Source organism: Salarias fasciatus, chromosome 16, assembly GCF_902148845.1.
Source record: "Salarias fasciatus chromosome 16, fSalaFa1.1, whole genome shotgun sequence".
NCBI lineage: Eukaryota > Metazoa > Chordata > Actinopteri > Blenniiformes > Blenniidae > Salarias > Salarias fasciatus.
Genome location: NC_043760.1, coordinates 28,743,750 through 28,763,189, shown reverse-complemented (window position 1 = coordinate 28,763,189; position 19,440 = coordinate 28,743,750). Strand labels below are relative to the sequence as shown.

Here is a 19,440-nt window from a genome sequence, read left to right as displayed (position 1 = left end):
ATATCCAGATGTTTCTGTCCATCTGACCCATCAGATACAAGCCAGTTTAAGATCTGATAACTAATTTAAAGAGAACTTCATGCCCTCAGAATTAAACGGTGAAACTGGGTCATGTGACGCTGAACGGATTTCCGTTTCACGCCACCGAAACGACCCGGCGAGGTGCGTTTGATTAGAAGGTCGCCGAGTCCGGGAGACGGTACCTGGAGCCTGTGGTTCAGAACCTCTGCTCATGTGAGCCTTCATCTCATATCTGAGCCTGTCCATCGCCACGTGATCAGTCAGAAACGCCAAGAGGAAAACAGAAGGACGAGTTCAGCAGCACAGGATATTCCCATCTGAAGCTCTAAGGAGGAGCAGGATGGAGCAGCGCTTCTGGACAACAACCTGAAATGATTTTTTTCAGTGCCGCTCGTCCACAAAATCCAAACACTGTGATCATTCATGATAGTTAGATTACAGGTGGAGCGGTCTCTGGAAAAACACGAGACCTGACGCCAGCCGGAGAGACGCTGTGGCAGGAGGAGTCCTGGTCGCCCCGGGTGGAGCCCTGCTGCCTCCACCCTGCCGGCTCCACCCAGCCCAGTCACCCCGGGGGGGGCGTGTCTGGAGCCCTGCTGGCTCCACCCAGCGGCTCCTCCTCCCTCCCAGGCTGTAGAAACCTGGAGGAGGACTCAGGTGGCGCTCAGACCTGCCTCCACCCAGACCGCCAGGAGACTGGGATTACTGCGTCTTCTCTTCATGGAGACCTGCTGATGCCGTGAGGGTAGGCTCCACACTAACAGGTGAGTTCTCGGTTTGACGCCCGTCTCTCACAGATCCACACACACCAGGTGGTTTTAGTTTTTGAGGAAGGTTTGAGAGGGAAAGACTGATTTAAGAAAGGAAGTAAAAACTGAAATGTGACAGTTTTCATTCATTAACACGGTAATTACAGCAGAAGTTGGATTAAAGAATCTCAGATTAATCTCACATATAAGACATCACCTTCGTTTTACTCTGTTTCTATACATTAATAACAAAGTGAACCAGGGGTGTCCAACACGTGGTATGTGGACCATAAAAGGCCCAGCAGAGGGTCCAGTCGGGTCAGTGGTTGGTATCAATACTAAAGACATGGAGTGAAATGCTAGAACCAGTGGTGATGCACAGTTAGTGAAATATTCCTGTTTGGAGCTTTTTAAAAGTCAAACAGGAAGTGAAAACACTGTTGGATGAGGAAATCCACACTTCTGTTCAATGGTAAGAAAGTAACAGCATCCAGATCCTTCTGAATCCTTCCTTTAGGAAGAGTTTCTTATTGGAAATGTTATCCACTCAAGTAAATGAGAGTTCTCCTGTTGAATAAATCCTTCAGTGAAGGTGGAGTTACTTTTTAAAAGTGTTTGATTTCATTGTCAACAAAAAGCTTTCGATTTGAAACACCTCTGCTAAACATCTTTCCCCTCAAACAGGAAATGTATCAGATGTAAAGTATGATTTTCCCACATTAAAAAAATTAAATTAATTCTGATTAAAATGTTAGGAATCAGAACGTGACCCTTCCCAGCAGTGATTTAGGATTTCTGAAGCAGATTACATAATGCAGGCTTCAGTGTAATGACATGTTTAAAAGAAGATGGCTGTAATTACTGGGTTGGGACGGTTGTCATTCTGAACAATCAGCGGCTTGTTTCCCGTCCAGCCGGGGCCAATGATTCGCTGCTCGCCACGCTGCCTCCTGTATTTAAAGCTGCTCTGTCTGGATGTTGGATCCTTCTCATGATCAGTCAGGATCTGGATCTACATGGTTAAAACAACCAGGCCAGTAACCTTTAGTCTGTCCAAGGAACAAAACACTATTAAGAATACCCTGAAGCTCTGAGCAGGATTACAGCTGTAAACTCCTCAAACTCTCCAGGACTTTTGATGTCTCTGGTCATCTCTCTAAGCACTGGTCTAAACTACGTCTAAAAGACTCCAGCGGTGGCTTTTAATCACGGGGCACTTGCTGGGCAGGAGGCAGTTTGAAAAACATTTCAGTTGCTTTTAATAATCTGTGAAAACTCAGCAGTAGGACTTAAACACGATGCCTGCAGCTTTCAGCAGTGAGGAAGTGATCAGACGTTCTGAGAAAGCGTTTTGTTGTGACTCCTGGAGTCACCTGAACTGACCGAAGCCTCTCTGCGACCCCTGCAGGTCATAGGTCGTCCGTCCTCTTGGCAGCATGAGCTGGGGGGCGCTCTACGCCCAGCTGGGCGGCGTCAACAAGCACTCCACCAGCCTGGGCAAGATCTGGCTGTCCGTGCTGTTCATCTTCCGGATCACCATCCTGGTGCTGGCCGCCGAGAGCGTGTGGGGCGACGAGCAGTCCGACTTCACCTGCAACACGCAGCAGCCGGGCTGCAAGAACGTCTGCTACGACCACTTCTTCCCCGTGTCGCACATCCGCCTGTGGTGCCTGCAGCTCATCTTCGTGTCCACGCCGGCGCTGCTGGTGGCCATGCACGTGGCCTACCGCAAGCGCGGCGACAAGAGGACCATGCTGGCGTCCAACGGCACCGAGAAGATGAACGACAGCGACCTGGAGACGCTGAAGCGACGGCGCCTGCCCATCACCGGGCCGCTGTGGTGGACCTACACCTGCAGCCTGTTCTTCCGCCTCATCTTCGAGGGCGGCTTCATGTACGCGCTCTACTTCGTGTACGACGGCTTCCAGATGCCGCGGCTGGTGAAGTGCGAGCAGTGGCCCTGCCCCAACAAGGTGGACTGCTTCATCTCCAGGCCCACCGAGAAGACCGTCTTCACCATCTTCATGGTGGCGTCGTCCACCATCTGCATGGTGCTGAACGTGGCCGAGCTGTGCTACCTCATCGTCAAGGCGCTGCTGCGGTGCTCGGCCAGGTCCGGCAAGGGGAAGCACGCCTTCGCGGAGAGCGTGGCCCGCGACAACAAGAAGAACGAGATGCTGCTGTCCTCCTGCACGGACTCCTCCAGCAACAAGACCGTCTGCTGAGCGGCCTCGCCTCCATCGCCACAGACACCAAACACACCGGCCGGCTCACCTGGACCCTGCGGGGCTGCCTGGGCCCGGGCCCGCGGGGGCAGACGTGCAGAAAGCGCGGCGCCGTGTGTGTTTCCTACCCTATTGGCCGCCGCCGCCGGCCCAGTGTTCCTCACCACCATGGATCTGTCGCCGCTCCACCAGAAAGTGTTTCTCTGAAGAGCTGCTCTCCTCCAGCTGGAAGCTGGGGTTACCTGGGCTTGGAGCAGAGAAGAGTGAGTCTACACCGCCACCTTGTGGTGACAGGCGGACCTGCGCCCCCTCAAGCACCTTCCTCAAAGCCTGAAGTTTTTTTTTCCTGAAGTTCCAGAGAACCAATGAAGAGGTGGGACGTGAAGGAGAAGCTGTTAGAGTGTAGTTTACAGCGGTATAGGTTTGCTTTCTTTAATCCATCTGCTTCTAGTAACTGATGACAAATGAAAAAAAGACTTGATGATCAGTGTCACTTTGAATCAAGTGAGCTTCTAGTTTTCAATGTTTTTTGTGATTAGAACTGATTCAGTTTGCAGAACACTTAGAAATGTGTTTTTGAAAAATGTGTTTAACATGAAGAAAATCCTTCCTGCCAAATCACAACACTTTTTTAGGTTTGATGCTCGTGTTTTATGTGTTTTGTCACGTTTGATCAAAAATATGCTGGATTTTTTTTTCCACAAATATTGAATATTTTAAAGATTTTTTTTTTTTTAAAGAAATGTTTGTTACATTATGAAAGATGTTTTCTATTCTTTTAGCACATGTGAAACTGAGAAACTGGACAGTGGGGAGCTGAAGAGAGAAGAGTGTTAATTTAATAAAACAGATGTGAAAATAATGCTGAGTGATGTACTGTCCCCAGGGAGGAGGACGGACAGGCCTGTCCTCGGCCTCCGTCCTGGTCTTTCCTGTCCTGCTGAGCTGCTGGCAGCATGGACCACAGAGCCTCACGTCTCGGTTCCAAACACTTTCCTGTCAGTTATTGTTATTTTTCCCCTCACACACCAGAGCAGGCCCAGCTGCAGCTGGTTGCTGTCGTTGCTGCAGTGTGTGCTGACCCCTGCTGACTGTATCAGCTTTCGGTGTGTCTCTTATTTTAGCCTCCACACTAATCACTGCTCGCTGCTCTCTTAATGTGTGAGACCAGGGCCGGTCGGACAGCCAGAATGTCTTTGTCCTCCTCCTCCCTCCATCCCTCCATCCAGGAATAGCCCGGCTGGATTAGTCCCTCTGTGAGGGCTGTGTTGCTGCTGAAGTGACCACAGAGTTTTGATTTGGCTTCAGAGCGACTGTGTCAGTCTGACATTAGAAGCAGAAAGCCGGGATCAGTCTGCGTTGGCGTTACATAACCCCGGCACATGATGAATTCTGCTCAAAGTTCTGCAGGATCACCGACTCACTCCAACACCAACATGGTCTCCACGGCTCTTCTGCCTCGACTTTTCACTCCTGGATCTCCAGTATCTGTGGCAGCCTGATCAATAAACTCTCAAGGTGTGTGAGAATGATTTTATTAGTTCCTTTAATGCACAGCGGCAAACGACATGAAGGAGCAGCTTTCACAGCAAAAAAGACAAGAAGACATGAGACGCTTGTGACTGTTCAGTTCCAGATGTTTTTCTTTCACTTTGATCATTTCACTTGAGCTGTTCTGGATCAATGTTTCATAAATCAGTACAATCAAGCCTTGTTGTTGTTCATTGATTTGTTTTCTGCATTTTCAGTTCCCTCACACACACCCAGAGTGTAGTGATCAAACACTCCAGTCTGACTTCACACGTGGGCTTTAGCACGGGTTCTATAATCTCACATCACTTCATACCTCTCTTCTCTCTGTTCAGCCAGAACCACAGAAGCAGGATTCGGTCTGAAACAAGCACAGTGTTTGGGAGGAGGCTCAGACAGGAGTGTGTGTCCCTCCTCTCCCCTGGAAACCTGATTTATTCTTCATTAAAAAAAAAACTGAAGCTTTTACTGCTATTTCCTAACCATGGACCGAATGATAGATGGCCTTCATACAAAATGACACTACAAACAGAAGCACCCGCTTTTAACCTGCTCTGTTTCACTTTTTACTGAACTTTATTCTTTTTAGCTCAGTTCGATTATTCAGTTATTTTATTGTTAAGGTTATGTGGAACAAACTTTCAAAGTAAGAAGTCCATTTCCCAGTGGAACGCACTTCCTCATCCTCAGTCCTACTGATAATTTGGCTATTTTCCTGACATAGAAGAGAGGCTGCAGATGAAAGACCCATCCAGGTCCACTGCTGTCCGGCGCTGCGCCACTGCTACTCTCTCGACTGAACACACACTTGTGGTTGTTGTGGATCACTCTGGGTTGGATGGCGCCTGTCAGTGCACAGCAGGGACGCTTCTCTCTGGGGTTTCAGTCCTCTTTTCTTTCAGATCACCAAATGACCATCGGAAACGGTTTCCCCGAGGTGCTTCGAAGGGGTCCCGTGCGCATTTGCGCCAACTTTTGCGCACATTTGGGAATGGTTGGGGTGGCAGGGGCGTGGTGTGACTCGGGGCAGGCTGATGACTCTGTGGAATCACTCATGCATGGCCACACAATGTGACAGTCCAGACATGGCTGGAAACGGGAGGCAGCTCCGTTCAGCCGAGCCGCAGCTCCGACTCCAAGCAGCCTCCAAAAACTAACAACAAAGCAGGCTTCCCGTGCGTAAAGGCACCGGCCCGGGACGGACACGCGGACAGGCGGCGGGCCCGGAGCGGTGGCTGATGAATGAGTTTGTGGAGAAGTTTTCTCCCCACTTTGAGCTGAGAGAGCAGGGACAGGCTGCCGCTGATCAGGCTCCGACACGCCGTGCGACGCGCTCCAGCCATGGCACCGGGGATGGCGCGTGGACCCGCTTGTCGTGTTTAAGTATGACATCTCCACTCTGAAGGTATGATGGATGAACACTGCCGTGAATATTTTCCTGCACTAAAAAGGGAGTAAAGTAAACGTTATCAGGTAACGAAGTAAACTATTCCAGTTTGGATGAACAGGAGTGGGACAAAAGCCTGACAAAGCCTGTGCGCTCTAAAGGAGTCTGGGGACTCTGGCACACTCTGTATTGTCAACTTGGCAGGAATGGCTTTGTATTTGAACCTGGCTGTGTCTGTTATCTGTCTGTTCATGGCCTCCAAAAAGAAATGCCTCAAATACCTCTGAAACTAAGAGAAACGCGCTGAGTTTAATGCATTTGGCACAGATTCGTCCTCACAAGGTAAAACGGGGAAACGCAGCGGTGTGCCCCCCTGCGAGGAACTGCTGCTGCCTCTCCAACGCTTCTCTCAAATCTGTTATTGCCAGGAAAATTAAATCCACCTTTGGAATATCTTCAAGTGCTCTCTGCTGTTTTTGATGTATTTTTTAATTAACAAAAGAGAAATCAAAATTGAAATCCCGTGTGCTCCTGAATCCTCAACAGTGAAAATGAGTAATTGTTGTCTCATGTTTTTCTCTTTCAGGTGTCATACATACAGTGAACCCTAGTCGATGGATTTGTTACCCTTAATACAAGAATATTTTAGTAAGTTTCTTTTCTAACATTTCTGTGTTCGTGTGAGTTGAATACGTCTTCTTTGTTTTTCAAAGCTGCCGAATAACTGCGTCTGCTGTGCTGCCGCTCATCACGGCTCTGTAACTCAGATCATCTCACCTAACAAAACAAACACAGCTTAAGAAGCGCGTTTTGAAATGTCTGGTCCTGAACTCTGTTACAGTGTGACAGTGAATCCCAAATATTGAGTCAACAGTACACAGCTAAACTCTGAACAAGTAATTCATCAACTTAAATCACTTGTTTCAACTTTTAAACTTTCTCTACGGTTACTGTTCGTCTGAGCAGGATACACCCATATGGCCTTTAGATTTGTTTTACCAATGAATATTTTATCTATGACAGAAAGGCAGTGTATCTGAAGACTTCAGGCTGGAGAGAGAGAGAGAGAGAGAGAGGGAGAGAGAGAGAGAACCTTAAATATACAGTGAATTCCAAAAACTTCAGTTTCTATCATCTTCTATATTTACAGCCGTCTTTAACTGTTTGATATCTGGCTCCAGTATTACAGCTGACACAGAGGTGTGTGTGCGTGTGTGTGTGTGTGTGTGTGTGTGTGTGTGTGTGTGTGTGTGTGTGTGCGCGCGTGTGTGTGTGTGTGTGCACGAGCGTGTACACACACACACGTGTGTCTCGCTGTGCATGTGCCACAGCAGAGCCCCATCTCCGCTAAATGCTGTTTTCGAACATTATAATGTTGATCTCAGCACATGCCTGCTGGGCAGCGGAGCGGCAGGTGAGAGAGGGAGAGAGAGGGAGAGAGGGAGGGAGAGAGACAGAGAGAGAGAGAGAGAGAGAAAGGGACCGAGCCGCGGTTGAAGCCCGCAGGTGGCCTTTACAGTACAGCAGCTGCTAAAAAGCTTGTGTTTGTCGCCCGAATGCTTTTCGATTGTTCTTGATATTCACCGTCCACTCGGCACATTTCTCCACTACCTGCCAGAAACAGATCACGCCAGACATGTCACATGCACAGCCTCACGTCTTGTAGTGTGTGTACGTGCACGTGTTGGCGCTCGCCACACCTTAACCGACACCGGCACAAGTCGGGACTGACTCTGAAGGATGAGTTTTCTTGGAACGAGCGACTTAACATTTGTCTCCGCCTTATCTCCCCTCTCTCTGTCCCCTCCAGCCTGTACTCTCTCCATAGGCTAGACATCTTGAAGCATGGGCGACTGGAGCTTTCTGGGGCGGCTGCTGGAGAACGCTCAGGAGCACTCAACGGTCATCGGCAAAGTGTGGCTGACTGTCCTCTTCATCTTCAGGATCCTGGTGCTGGGGGCGGCGGCCGAAGAGGTGTGGGGCGACGAGCAGTCCGACTTCACCTGCAACACCCAGCAGCCCGGTTGCGAGAACGTCTGCTACGATGAGGCCTTTCCCATCTCGCACATCCGCTTCTGGGTGCTGCAGATCATCTTCGTGTCCACGCCCACCCTCATCTACCTGGGCCACGTGCTGCACATCGTCCGCATGGAGGAGAAGCGCAAGGAGAAGGAGGAGGAGATGCGCAAAGCAAATCGGTTCCAAGAGGAGAAGGAACTCCTTTATAGAAATGGCGGCGACGCCGGAGGGGGAGGTGGCAAGAAGGAGAAGCCGCCAATCAGGGACGAACATGGCAAAATCCGTATTAGAGGTGCACTGCTACGCACCTATGTGTTCAACATTATTTTCAAGACTCTGTTTGAAGTGGGATTCATTTTGGGCCAGTATTTCCTCTATGGCTTCCAGCTGAGGCCCCTGTACAAGTGTGCACGGTGGCCCTGCCCCAACACCGTCGACTGCTTCATATCAAGGCCCACTGAAAAGACTATTTTTATTATATTTATGCTTGTGGTGGCTTGCGTGTCTCTTTTGCTGAATTTGTTAGAGATCTATCACCTTGGATGGAAGAAAGTTAAACAGGGCATGACCAACGAGTTTGCCCCCGACCACGAGTCGCTGCGCCACGTGGACATCGCCGAGCCGGAGTGTTTAGCCTCGGCCGCCAGAACTGCCCCATCCAGCCTCAGCTACCCTCCCAACTACACGGACGTGACGGCGGGCGGCGGGGCGTTCCTGTCCTCCGTGGGCCCGCCCGCCGTGCCGTCGGCCGCAGAGTTCAAGATGAACGACCTCCAGCAGGACGAGCCTCTCCACCAGCCCGCCCCGTCGTCCCACTACTACATCAGCAACAACAACAACCACCGGCTGGCCGCGCAGCAGAACTGGGCCAACCTGGCCACCGAGCAGCAGACTCGGGAGATGAAGTCCACCTCTCCCTCCCCATCCTCCTCTTCATCCACCAGCAACCAAACCCAGCCGCCGCCGCCGCCCGTCGACGCCGCGCTCGTCCTCCCCGCCAGCAACAACAACAGTAACGTCAACCTCACCAGCACCGCCGCCAACCCCGCGTCCGGCGGCAGCAGCCCGGGCGCGCTGTCGCCCGGCGGGAAGAGCGAGCCCGACGAGGGCCACTTCACCACCACCACCGTGGAGATGCACCAGCCCCCGGTCGCCGTCTTCACCGACCCCCGGCGGCTCAGCCGGGCCAGCAAGAGCAGCAGCGTCAGGGCCAGGCCCAGCGACCTGGCAGTCTGAGACGCTCACATGACCCTCCACCTTCCACATCCCCACCCCCCAACAGTCATTCGTGACTAAAACGCAAAAAAATGAACCAAAAAAAAAAAGCCAAAAAAAGGTAGAGTGACGGGACAAAGGAGAGCGCAGCCAACGAAAACACCAGGGCAACCAGTCAGTTGATGATTCAGTGCAATCGGTGAGTTGCAGAGCAGTTGAGGCTTTCTTTTTCCCACACCTGAAGTGTGATTGGTCAGTCCTACGCAGTCCGAAGGCTCTGCTAACGTCTGGATGAACTCAGCAGGACGTCTGAGGGGAGGAGTCCAGCGGCGGTTTTCTCTCCTTTGTTGTTGCACCTGATGGACTTTATTTCCCAAACGGGAGGGATCCCTTCTCCAAACTGTGACTGACTTTTTATTTATTTTCTCTGAGGAAGGCACAGGCACTTGGTATCAGTGTTGCTAAACTGCTCATTCTCCTTTCTTTCATCTGGTTTTACAGTCAAACTGGTGGCGAAACCTACGTAGTCTGTTGTTGCGCGGCATGCTGAACCTGCTGGGTCGATCAAAATCGATCCAGGATGCCATGTCGTCACCGAACCTCACATGCTTGGTGCCCTGGGTAGTTGTGCATGCCGGCATGTGTGACCCTGCAACTCACCGATTTCCTGTCCGGTCGGTCAGCGTGGTTTGACCCCGAACCCAGAGCAGCCTATCAGGGTCGTAGTGGAAGGAACAGGAGCAGGCTGGTGTGATTTTTCCCAAATTCCCAAAACAAGCAGGCAGAAGTGCTTTTTAAAGGGGTTGTGGAGGGAAAGCTGGTAGAAGTTATCTCTGCAAGGCTCTCCAAACAGCAGGTCGTGACTGACCCTGAAGCAGGAGTCCGGTGTGTGTGCCTCTCTTAGCGCTGCCTCCAGTCACACTGCGGGCTCCTCTACCTGAACCAAAGGCACGACAATCCTGTCCCAACGATCTGCGAACACATGGCAGCCACCTTCTGAAACTATCTTAGTTTCCTTCTTCTCTATTAAGGTAAAAACCTCTCGAAGACACGAAAATTCATATTTTTTTAGGAAGACTGTTGGCAGATATTTTTGCCGACTCCCTTTTTAGTGGCCACACCTAAAGGTTGAGAGCAAACTTTAGGAGTGAAATTATTTTCACTGTTACTTATTTCATGTGCTTCTACATTGGTTTTATGCTGAAAATCGCTATTTTTTTAAAAAAAACAAATTGAATTTTCTCATAAATTACTTGTAGTCAGTTTGTGATTGCAGGACAGCTGATAAAAACGAGAAACGACTGGCACTGTGCGGAACACAGACGGCCTCCACTGCTTCCACTTCGTCGTGTTGATTTTGATTCTCCGAGGCCTTTTCGGACGGCAGCTGTGAGCCGACCCGTCGGCAGCCACAGCCTGGGGTCTCTGGAGCGTCACTGTGCCGTTTGGTTCATTCTCTCTCTCGCATGCTGTACATCGCTCCGTAGACTCAACCATCTGCAATGACCGCATTGCACTAAGCGCAACAGCAGCGTTCAACACCGGTATGTCTGTGCAGTTTTTTTTTTTTAAGGAGCAATACTTTAATGTGCAGACTGATCCACTGGAGCGCAGGAAGTGATGTTTTCCTCCTCTCTGCCGGGTGGCCCTATGGTGTAGCTGGAAATCAGACACAGAGGAGATTAGGAGATTATCACACAGAGCCTTTCCTCTCATTTTTGAGGAACTCAAGTTTTTTCTTTTCTTTTTTTTTTGTTCAGACTGACAAAGCGTTAACTGCATTTTGTTCTTGATTCCTAAAGTTTACATTTTGGTAGTGGATAAAAGATTTGCACATCTAGGAACGGACACTGATGCTCTCGATGCTGATAAGGACGGGGAGAGAGCGTCTGATGCCAGCCTCTATGATCCTCAAAGGAACCAATGTCTTAAAACCAAACCACAGTGACTCTTCACAGAAGAAGGCGGCTTTAAAAAAAAGACGAGAAACGTGTTTATCTCAAGCTCAGAGTTTGGAAGACAGAGGAAGCGATGAGATGGAGAAGAACCATTTTCGTGTTTGTTCACTCAGTTTGTTCTCACAGACCCGCCGGGACTCTGGTTCCTCGTCATATCCGACAACTCGCTGTTGAGAATGTTAGCTGGGTAGCTGGCCCTTCCCTAACCCGCCGTGACCCCTCTGTGACCCCTCCGACCCCTCTCCTCCTTGGTGTCATGCAGAGCATGATTCTCTGGCTCGTCAGGGAGGAGGAACATCTCTGGATGCTCACAGCAGCAACATGTTCTCAGTGCTGTCTTAAACTTCAGAAGTGCCTTGTGTATGAATGATTCTTTTGTAAGAACAAGTTGATGTAAATGTTCATTTACCTCAAATGTTTACAAAACTGTTACTAAATAAATTTTTTGTACCATATTTCTTCTCTTGGTTTTCTCTTCTGTTCCACCCGTCCGTCCAGCCACTGATCAGGCACACAGCCTGAGGTTCTGCAGGTTTCAGCTGAATAAATCCAAGCAGTGAGAAGTCAGGGAGACGTTCAACCTGCACATAAAGACATGAAACAAAGAGCAGCGTTCAGGTTTCAACACTCAGGCCATCAAGAAAAGATGGTTTCTGATTTTTCACTGTAAGTTAAGGACAAACTCAGTTTATGTGACTTAAGACTTGACTTTGTGTGAAAATGCTGACAGAACATGACTTCTCAGCTTTACAAAGAAAACATAGAAACTGCTTTGAGTCTTCAGTGTCATAAACCATCTCTCACTCCCAGTTCCTGCTTCTGTGCGACTGACTGGTGGACGTACAGGATACTGAAAGTATTAAACTACGAGGAGGAAAAACTACAGCTTTTGACACCAAGAAACTCATCCCAGTGACAATATGTTCAAACAACCACCAGACAATGTGGGAGGAATCCTGCTTCCCAGAGAAAACCCTTATATGAACAGGGAGAACATGCAAACTCCACACAGCTCAGCCCAGGCCAGACTTCAACTGGGGAACTTCCTGCTGTGAGACCAGAATGAAGAATTTTTGGTAACACTTTACCTGCATAGCACATTATAAGGACATTCATAAAGCATTATAATGCCATTATAACACGTGTAGCTATAGTTATAAACATTCATAAATGATCACAATGCCAGGACCTAACCCTAACCCTAACCCTAACCCTAAACCTAAACCTAATCCTATGCTGTATAGTGAGTTATAAAGCATTGTGATCATTTATGAGTGTTTATAACTACTTATAATGTGTTATACCGGGTGCTTCAAGTAAAGTGTTGCCGAATTTTTTCCTCCATTCCAGTCTCGAATTCTCTCTCTGTGTATCTTTCTCCGTGTATTAGCATTCACATTACTTTGATTAATAAATATCAAAAAGCAGAAAATGTTACAGTCTGCATCAACCCTCCTTTTTTAAACTAGGAGCCAATAGTTCTGCAGGCTGATTAATAGCTCTGAAACAACAAAAGGTGCCTGAACTTTACAATTAAGGATAATAATGTGTCTGCTACTGAAAGAGACTGATGTCTCGTTCTACAGGCAGTGGAGCGATGCTGAGCTGATTCAGAGACTCGGGTTAGACTAATGGTGATCTGTAGCAGGCCTCTCCTGATGCTCTGGTGTAATTTGACACCTGGATCCTCAGCTTCACGCACCAGCTATATTCTCCAACAAAAGTCTGTAGGACGCCCTCTGTCATGTCTGGTCTGATTGTCTGGAGTGTTGATATTAATTAAAAGACCATCACATAGCCATCTCTTCCTTCTCTTCACTCTTTTTTTTTCTTGTTGTTGTTTGCTTGTTAGTTCACAAGTTTGTTTCTTCCACTTTTCTGTCTCGCTTCCTGTCAGTCTGTCCCCCTGTCAGTACAGCAATATCATGTATCAGTACTCAAAATAGAGAAAATATATTAAGAAAGCATGTTCACAAGAGGAGCTGTATATTTATAAGCTCCTCTTGGAAGAGCAAATCTGTCTGGAGCATAACAGCAGCCAGAACCTCCGTTCTGCTGCCTCCATGCTGGAAAGTCTCCTCTGAGTCTGGTTCTACAGAAAGTCTCCTCTGGCCCTGGTTCTGCTGGGATCTCTTGCTCTTGCTGGTGTGGAACTCTTGGTCTCTGTGTTGTGCTTGGCACTGTATCAATAAAGCTGAATTGAACCATGATACTGTTCATTGACTCCTTGGAGACTGGTGAAGCCCCGGCTTGTAGCCTGAAGGTCGTTACAGGTCCAGATCTGGGCCATCTGGTCCTCAGCACGCACAGGGAGAACATGCAGACTGCACAGAGGCCCCTGAAGCTCATACTGGTGCAAACACCGTCAGATTCCAGATGAGTCTGTCTTCTACACTGGCTTATTGAGTTGTGAGACTGTCTGCATTAGAACTGATCACACCATCGATGACGCCGCTGCTCACTTTGTAAACCTCGTTTTGGTTGTTTGCAGGGTTAGTTTGATCTTAATGTCAGTTGTTCCACTAGTCGAGTTTTAATGAGCTATACAGAAGATAACAAATCACAGCTCTGTTTGTGTTTTTTCTTCATTTCCAGGACTGCTGACTTCCTGTTTTCTCTTGCTTGACCTCTGACCCCGAGCCGCTGGCTGCCCTCCTCTCGCCCGTGCATTCCACCGGACTAGATTAAAATGCGGCGCCGGGTCACTCCCCTCCATAAGCAGTCCAGGGATAATGAAAGTGAGAGGACGGTGTCAGTCTGGCACCTGAGAGCCAGTCATTTATCACCGACGCTCCGCCGGGTCCAGGAGCCGGGGGTCCAGCCCGGCCTGTGATCCATGACGGAGAGGAGTCAAATCTACCGGGGCCGAGAGAACTCCCCCGGATCTGTGAGGCCGGCTGAGCGGTTTCACATCAGAGAGTCTCCTCTGCTCCTGCTACAGTTACTAAATTCAACATTTGACGCTGACCTGTGAAACCATCAACCAGCTCTTCACCTTCTGCGTCATTTACCACGGCTTCTCACTGAATTTAGGTTTTATTGGTTTGGCTGATGTGACAAATGTCTTTTTTTACTGAAGCCCATGACAGGGGACAGGACAGAGATACCATATAACTCCAGACACATGTTGTTTTTACTGGTGAAGGAAACAGTAGTGCCTGGAGTAATACAAATCCTATAAACTCCTCAAAGAAAGACCTGGTCCAGGCTCGGACGCCTTCCTGCTCCTGATGGTGAATCCCCGCTCCTTCTCACTCAACCTTAACAAGTTCTACATCAAAATGTAGATAATTTCCTTGTGATTCTCACAATGCTTTCATTTAGTCTCAATATCAAACGGTTCTCTCTCCAGATGCATTTGTTTGAGGAGAGTGCAGAATGTTCTCCCATTCGCTCCAATTCATTCAGAGAGAGATTTTATCACTGAAATCCAACAGCTCATACATTTTTACAAACTGGCTGTAGCTATATGGATGATCCAACAGACATGAGAATGTCAGGATAAATCCACGAAAAGCCCCTGATGCTCACTGTAAAACAAAAAAATTCGATTTCACCCCTCGGTTCTCCAGGAACGACATTTCTTCAACCATACAAACTGGATGAAAAACTGCTGATTCACTGTCATGGCTGATCTCAGCTCAGAACTCACAGTGAATATGGAATAACACACACACACACACACACACACACACACACACACACACACACACACACACACACACACACACACACACACACACACACACAGATTCGGCAGAAATTTTGCATTCTTGTCTGAAAGCAGAATTTCCTCTTAAAATTTCTAGTTCAACTTCCTGTTTAACAGCCCCAGCTCTGTCTAGTGAGCATTTTTTTGAACATCCAGTATGTAAAACACCATGTCTTCTCTTTTAAGTTTTGTTGGATCAGTTATTGACTTATTATTGATTATGTATTAACCTCAACATAATCTGCATTTAATACAATTAATACAACTTATATGAAGATTCTCTTTTTAAGCTCATATGACCTGAACTCTGCAGAATAATTATAAAAAATACACATTTTTAATTTTAAATGTTGCAGTTTTCCATGGGACCACCATGGTGCTAGAAAGCCAACTTTTGGTGACTTGTCCACTGAACTGAAGCTTAAAGGAGAGTTTCACAGTGTGTACACAGTGTTTAAAGGTCTCAACAGAGAAGAAACGGTGTAATTTAGGGTCAGGTAAAACGTGTGCTAACATGAAATGTCCTGGGAAATCCAAGAAAAAAAAAAGTGTGTCTTTACACTCTCCACATATTTTCCACTGCGTATCTGCATCTGCTTTTCTTTCTGAGAGGACCTAAAAGCTCTGTCATGTTCTTGTCTTCTTGGGATCCGGTCAGATCAGCATTAGGTCCCCTCCTCCTCTGCTTCTCCTGGTTCCACTTTAAAAACTTTGATTTTCCCCTCTAAAGCTGGATTTGCTGTTATTTTCGGTCTGTACCATCACGTGGGTGACACTGTTGGAAGTAGTGCTGCAGAAATCAATCGGAATGGGATTAAATTGAATTGTTTTTCATACTTGACTGATTGATCTGTGACGAAGCCCCCCTCCCTCCGAAGCCCCCAGCAGGGCCTGAGGACAGGATTCCTGGAGCAGGCTTGGCAGGCGGGACAGGACATGAGTGCTGGGCTCTTGTGTCCAGTGGCTGAAGAGTGATGGCAGATGGCTGATCTGCTGGCAGGCTCCGGCCCGTCACTCAGTCGCTCACTCTGTTTCCACTGCAGCGCCACAAACAGCCAAACACGTTCCGACCGCCGCCGAACAACGTTCAGCTCTCCTCTTTCTGACAGTCGGAATCGCTGCAGCAGCCGAGTGGCGCCGGGAGCAGAGACAGCAGCGTCTGAGGAGTCGGTTCCTCAGCTGACACTGTAGTTCCTCTAAACCACCCCGGGTCTCCCTGCTCCTGTCCGGTTCAGGAGGCTGACGGAGCCACTGGACGGGGTCAAAAAGTTCCCCGATCGACCACTGACTGCTTCTAACTTTCTCTCTTTGAGCAAATGTTCCCCAAACGCCAGAGGAGGAAAACAAAAGCACTGTAACTGTTTGACTCACTGCAGAGAACTCCTGACATGGTCGGTACGTCCTGGGGACACAGGTCCAGCTTCATCACTACACGAAGCCTGTTTCCTGGTGTGTTTCGCTCTCATGGCTCCACCCGGCTCCACCCGGCCCCGTGGGGCTCCACCCGGCCCCGTGGGGCTCCACCCGGCCCCGTGCTGCAAGAGGGCGGCGGGGGAGGCCGGGGTCTGGCGGTCTGACAGCAGGTTATTTTTAGCCTTTAATCAGCCAACAGATTGACACTCAGGCCACAGCAGGAATACCTCCAGCCTCTCATGTATTTCAGGAGTGTGATGAATTCGTCTGTGGGAGCCGGCCGCTGCCACATGGAGACACGGGTTCCTTCACTTTACCGTCAGCTGGACTCCACACCGCTCACAAGGAAGAGAGAAAATGAACGTGACAGATGTTAAAATCCTCAAGACGCCCGCTTTTTTAACCTGCTAATAGCTTTTGTCTCCAGTTTAATGAATTCTTCATCGCCTCAGTGAATCCCGAGAAAACCGTATAAAATCATCCAAATCACCTTCCAGTCAGAACAAACAGTTGTGCAGTAATGTTTCCTCTCAGATGGACGGGATGAGGCAGCTCTAATCTGTAATCCCAAACCCACCTTGATCTCCTGGTGTTGTTGTTTTGTCGGTGCGCTCTGTGATGTGCTTCTTCATCGTATCTTCATAAGTGTTCTGAATAAACTCTGCTGCCGGGGAATTTCCTAACAGCTCAGAAACGCTGGTTTGATGGAGTCCAGGTGATAAACCAAGGCTTTCTTTAAAACGTTTTCAAACCCCGTCATGTTACAGAACTCATGAAATAACAACTGATTAAAGGTTCCATAGCTGTTTGTGTTTCTGTTGTGTTTCCATCAAACTCAGACGATATGATTCATGCTCCACTGTGAATGTTTGAAGGGACTGACTCCTGACTCCTGACTCCTGACCTTCCTAAAGGTCAGCCTGAACATCTTTGAGTGTATTTCAGTAAATGTGTGTGTAGAGCGAACAGCGAGTGATGTAACGTTGCAGCAGGCGAACAGAGAGCAGTCATGTGGCTCGGCTTGTTTTGACTGTCCACACACACACACACACACACACACACACACACACACACACAGGGGGGCCGTGCCCGGACTCCTGCAGGAGAGGTCAGCTCTGCGGGGACACCTACAGGTCAGGCCTGGCTATGGACCCACAATGCACCTGTCCACCTTGTGAGCTGCGTCAGGCTGCTTCAGGTGTGTGAGGGAGAGACGAATGGAAAGAGAAGAATCCTGATCTAATCTGGTTTGATGTGAAAAACAAATATCTCCTGAGAAACTCTTGGAATTTATAACATTATACCAACAAGCCCATTTTAGAAAATAACACATCTTATTTCAGAATAGTAATGATGAAATGCTGCAAAGGTTCACAGAAATCAATTTTAAAACTGTTTCCTGTTTAGAGAATAGTTGGAGAACAAGCCCAGTGGGAATTAACCCCACAGCAGGACAAGCCGCCGTTTTTACACCTGAAGATACAAGCGAAGAACCGAGTACCGCTGAGGTCTGCTGAGAACTCCAATTTCCAGTAAATGGCAGAGAATTGATTTTATATTAACTGCAAATGTGCAAACACATACAAATATATCATGAAAACACTGTAATGTCTGGATGGGAGCAGCTGAGCGGCCAGTTTTGGCCCGTGGGCCGCATTCGAGCATTCGGCTGGTTATGTGTGAGCCTGGGTTTCTGTCAGTTAAATCTATTTTTAAAATAAAGGGAAATGAAGAAGTGCGGCTGATGGGAGCTGGAAGCAGATGAAAGTCGTCCCCTCCTCACGCGCCTCTCCGGCCGGGCTTTGTTGATGTCTGCTCAGCCTCCCTGAAGGTCAGCCATGTTTGTTTAACGCTCCCTCTCCAGACACACACGGTGTTCAGTAGGTGGGGAGTTCACAGCGCTCAGCGATGGAGCTGGTCTCAGGCTCACGGGGACGGCCCGTCTCCACCCGGCGGCAGGACGGGGCTCCAGACCGGGCTTACTGCTCACTCATCGCCGCCCCGAAGCCAACTGGTCCACGAGTCTGATCAGAGACAGAACACACGCCTGTGGAACCGCGGGGTGGTCTCCGTCTCCGTCCTGACACGTCTGCTGCCGTTGGCGCTGCATCAGCAGAAGCGAGGGGAATTGGACCGAAACCTCAGTTCCCGTCTCTGACCATCCTGTTTAACGTCAAGTGGGGACTTGGAAGCGGCTGCGGAGGTTTGGGAGGCGGAGCCTGTGATCGCAGCTTCAAAGGAGGATGGTGTCCTTGTATTACTCATGGTATGAGGACATCCATCTGCGGAGGCGTCCTCTCTGCGTCCGTCTAGGGGAGAAAAAGCCAGTCAGTCCCCAGCGGCGGCTCGGTTTGATCTGGGCTCTCACTGGACTTGGGTTCATGCTGGGCTCCAGAAATGAACGTGGGCCAGTTAGTGTGTTGTTTGGACTGCTGGGAACAGGACGGCCTCCTCCGGACGCAGGACGCTCGGGCCTCCTGAAGGCTGCTCGTTCCCAGGCTTCAGTTTAAACGCTGTTTACAGCAGAGCGGGGATCTGAGGCCTCGCTCGCCAAGGCGGCGGGCGAGCGGTGTGTCTCAGCCGGGCTGCGTTAGGGAGTCGAGGAGTTCTGCGATTGAGCTGAGGGGATTTCTGCACTCAGTGCTTCGCCACAGCTCACCAAATAGGGTCAGAGCCTCCTAAACGTAACCTATCCAGGGCCCCAGCCCTCCTGCAGCGGGGCTCGCCGCCAAGGCTGCAGGGCTGCCGCTGTGGTCCGTCACATGTGACCCGGACACGTCAGCCCGAACGGGGAAGGAGCTGCAGCCTTCCTGAGAGGTTTGGTGGACCTCGCCTCGCCGCGGCGCTGTGTGACACAGGACCAGACTTCCTGTGCTGCCCTTTAGCCTCTTCCCGCCACTGCAGCCGTTTCTCCACGCCACGTCCAGGCACACCACCTGGGAAATGCAGCTGTCATCCATTCCTGCCCTCTTGTCCTCCCTGCAGCTGTACAGCACCTACACACACACACACACACACACACACACACACTCACGCAGCGCTCGTCCCTCCCAGGCGCTGTTGTTTTATCATTAAATGGCGACATTAGTTCATATCATGTGATTGGTGGAGGCCCTAATCGCCGCCTATAGTCTGGCCCCGGGCCTCGCCCACCCCCCCGCTGAGCGCAGCACTTCCTTTATGCCCCCTGAAAGGCCCGGGGATTGAGCCC

General features: G+C 49.4%; 2 protein-coding genes across 2 annotated transcripts; both read left to right on the top strand.

Moving 5' to 3' along the window:
* Nucleotides 1-679: 679 nt before the first annotated feature.
* gjb8 (gap junction protein beta 8) lies at nucleotides 680-4,688 on the top strand. Its single transcript, XM_030112782.1, has 2 exons — nucleotides 680-785; nucleotides 2,179-4,688. The coding sequence occupies exon 2, from the start codon at nucleotides 2,207-2,209 to the stop codon at nucleotides 2,993-2,995; it is 789 nt and encodes a 262-aa protein (XP_029968642.1). The 5' UTR covers nucleotides 680-785; nucleotides 2,179-2,206; the 3' UTR covers nucleotides 2,996-4,688.
* A 3,069-nt stretch (nucleotides 4,689-7,757) lies between these two features.
* Nucleotides 7,758-9,167, top strand: gja3 (gap junction protein, alpha 3). Its single transcript, XM_030111693.1, has one exon. The coding sequence runs from the start codon at nucleotides 7,758-7,760 to the stop codon at nucleotides 9,165-9,167; it is 1,410 nt and encodes a 469-aa protein (XP_029967553.1).
* The last annotated feature ends 10,273 nt before the right edge of the window (nucleotides 9,168-19,440 follow it).

Bases quoted from the DNA above. Each gene is read 5' to 3' on its own strand.
- gjb8 (XM_030112782.1), top strand. From the start codon at position 2,207: ATGAGCTGGGGGGCGCTCTACGCCCAGCTGGGCGGCGTCAACAAGCAC.
- gja3 (XM_030111693.1), top strand. From the start codon at position 7,758: ATGGGCGACTGGAGCTTTCTGGGGCGGCTGCTGGAGAACGCTCAGGAG.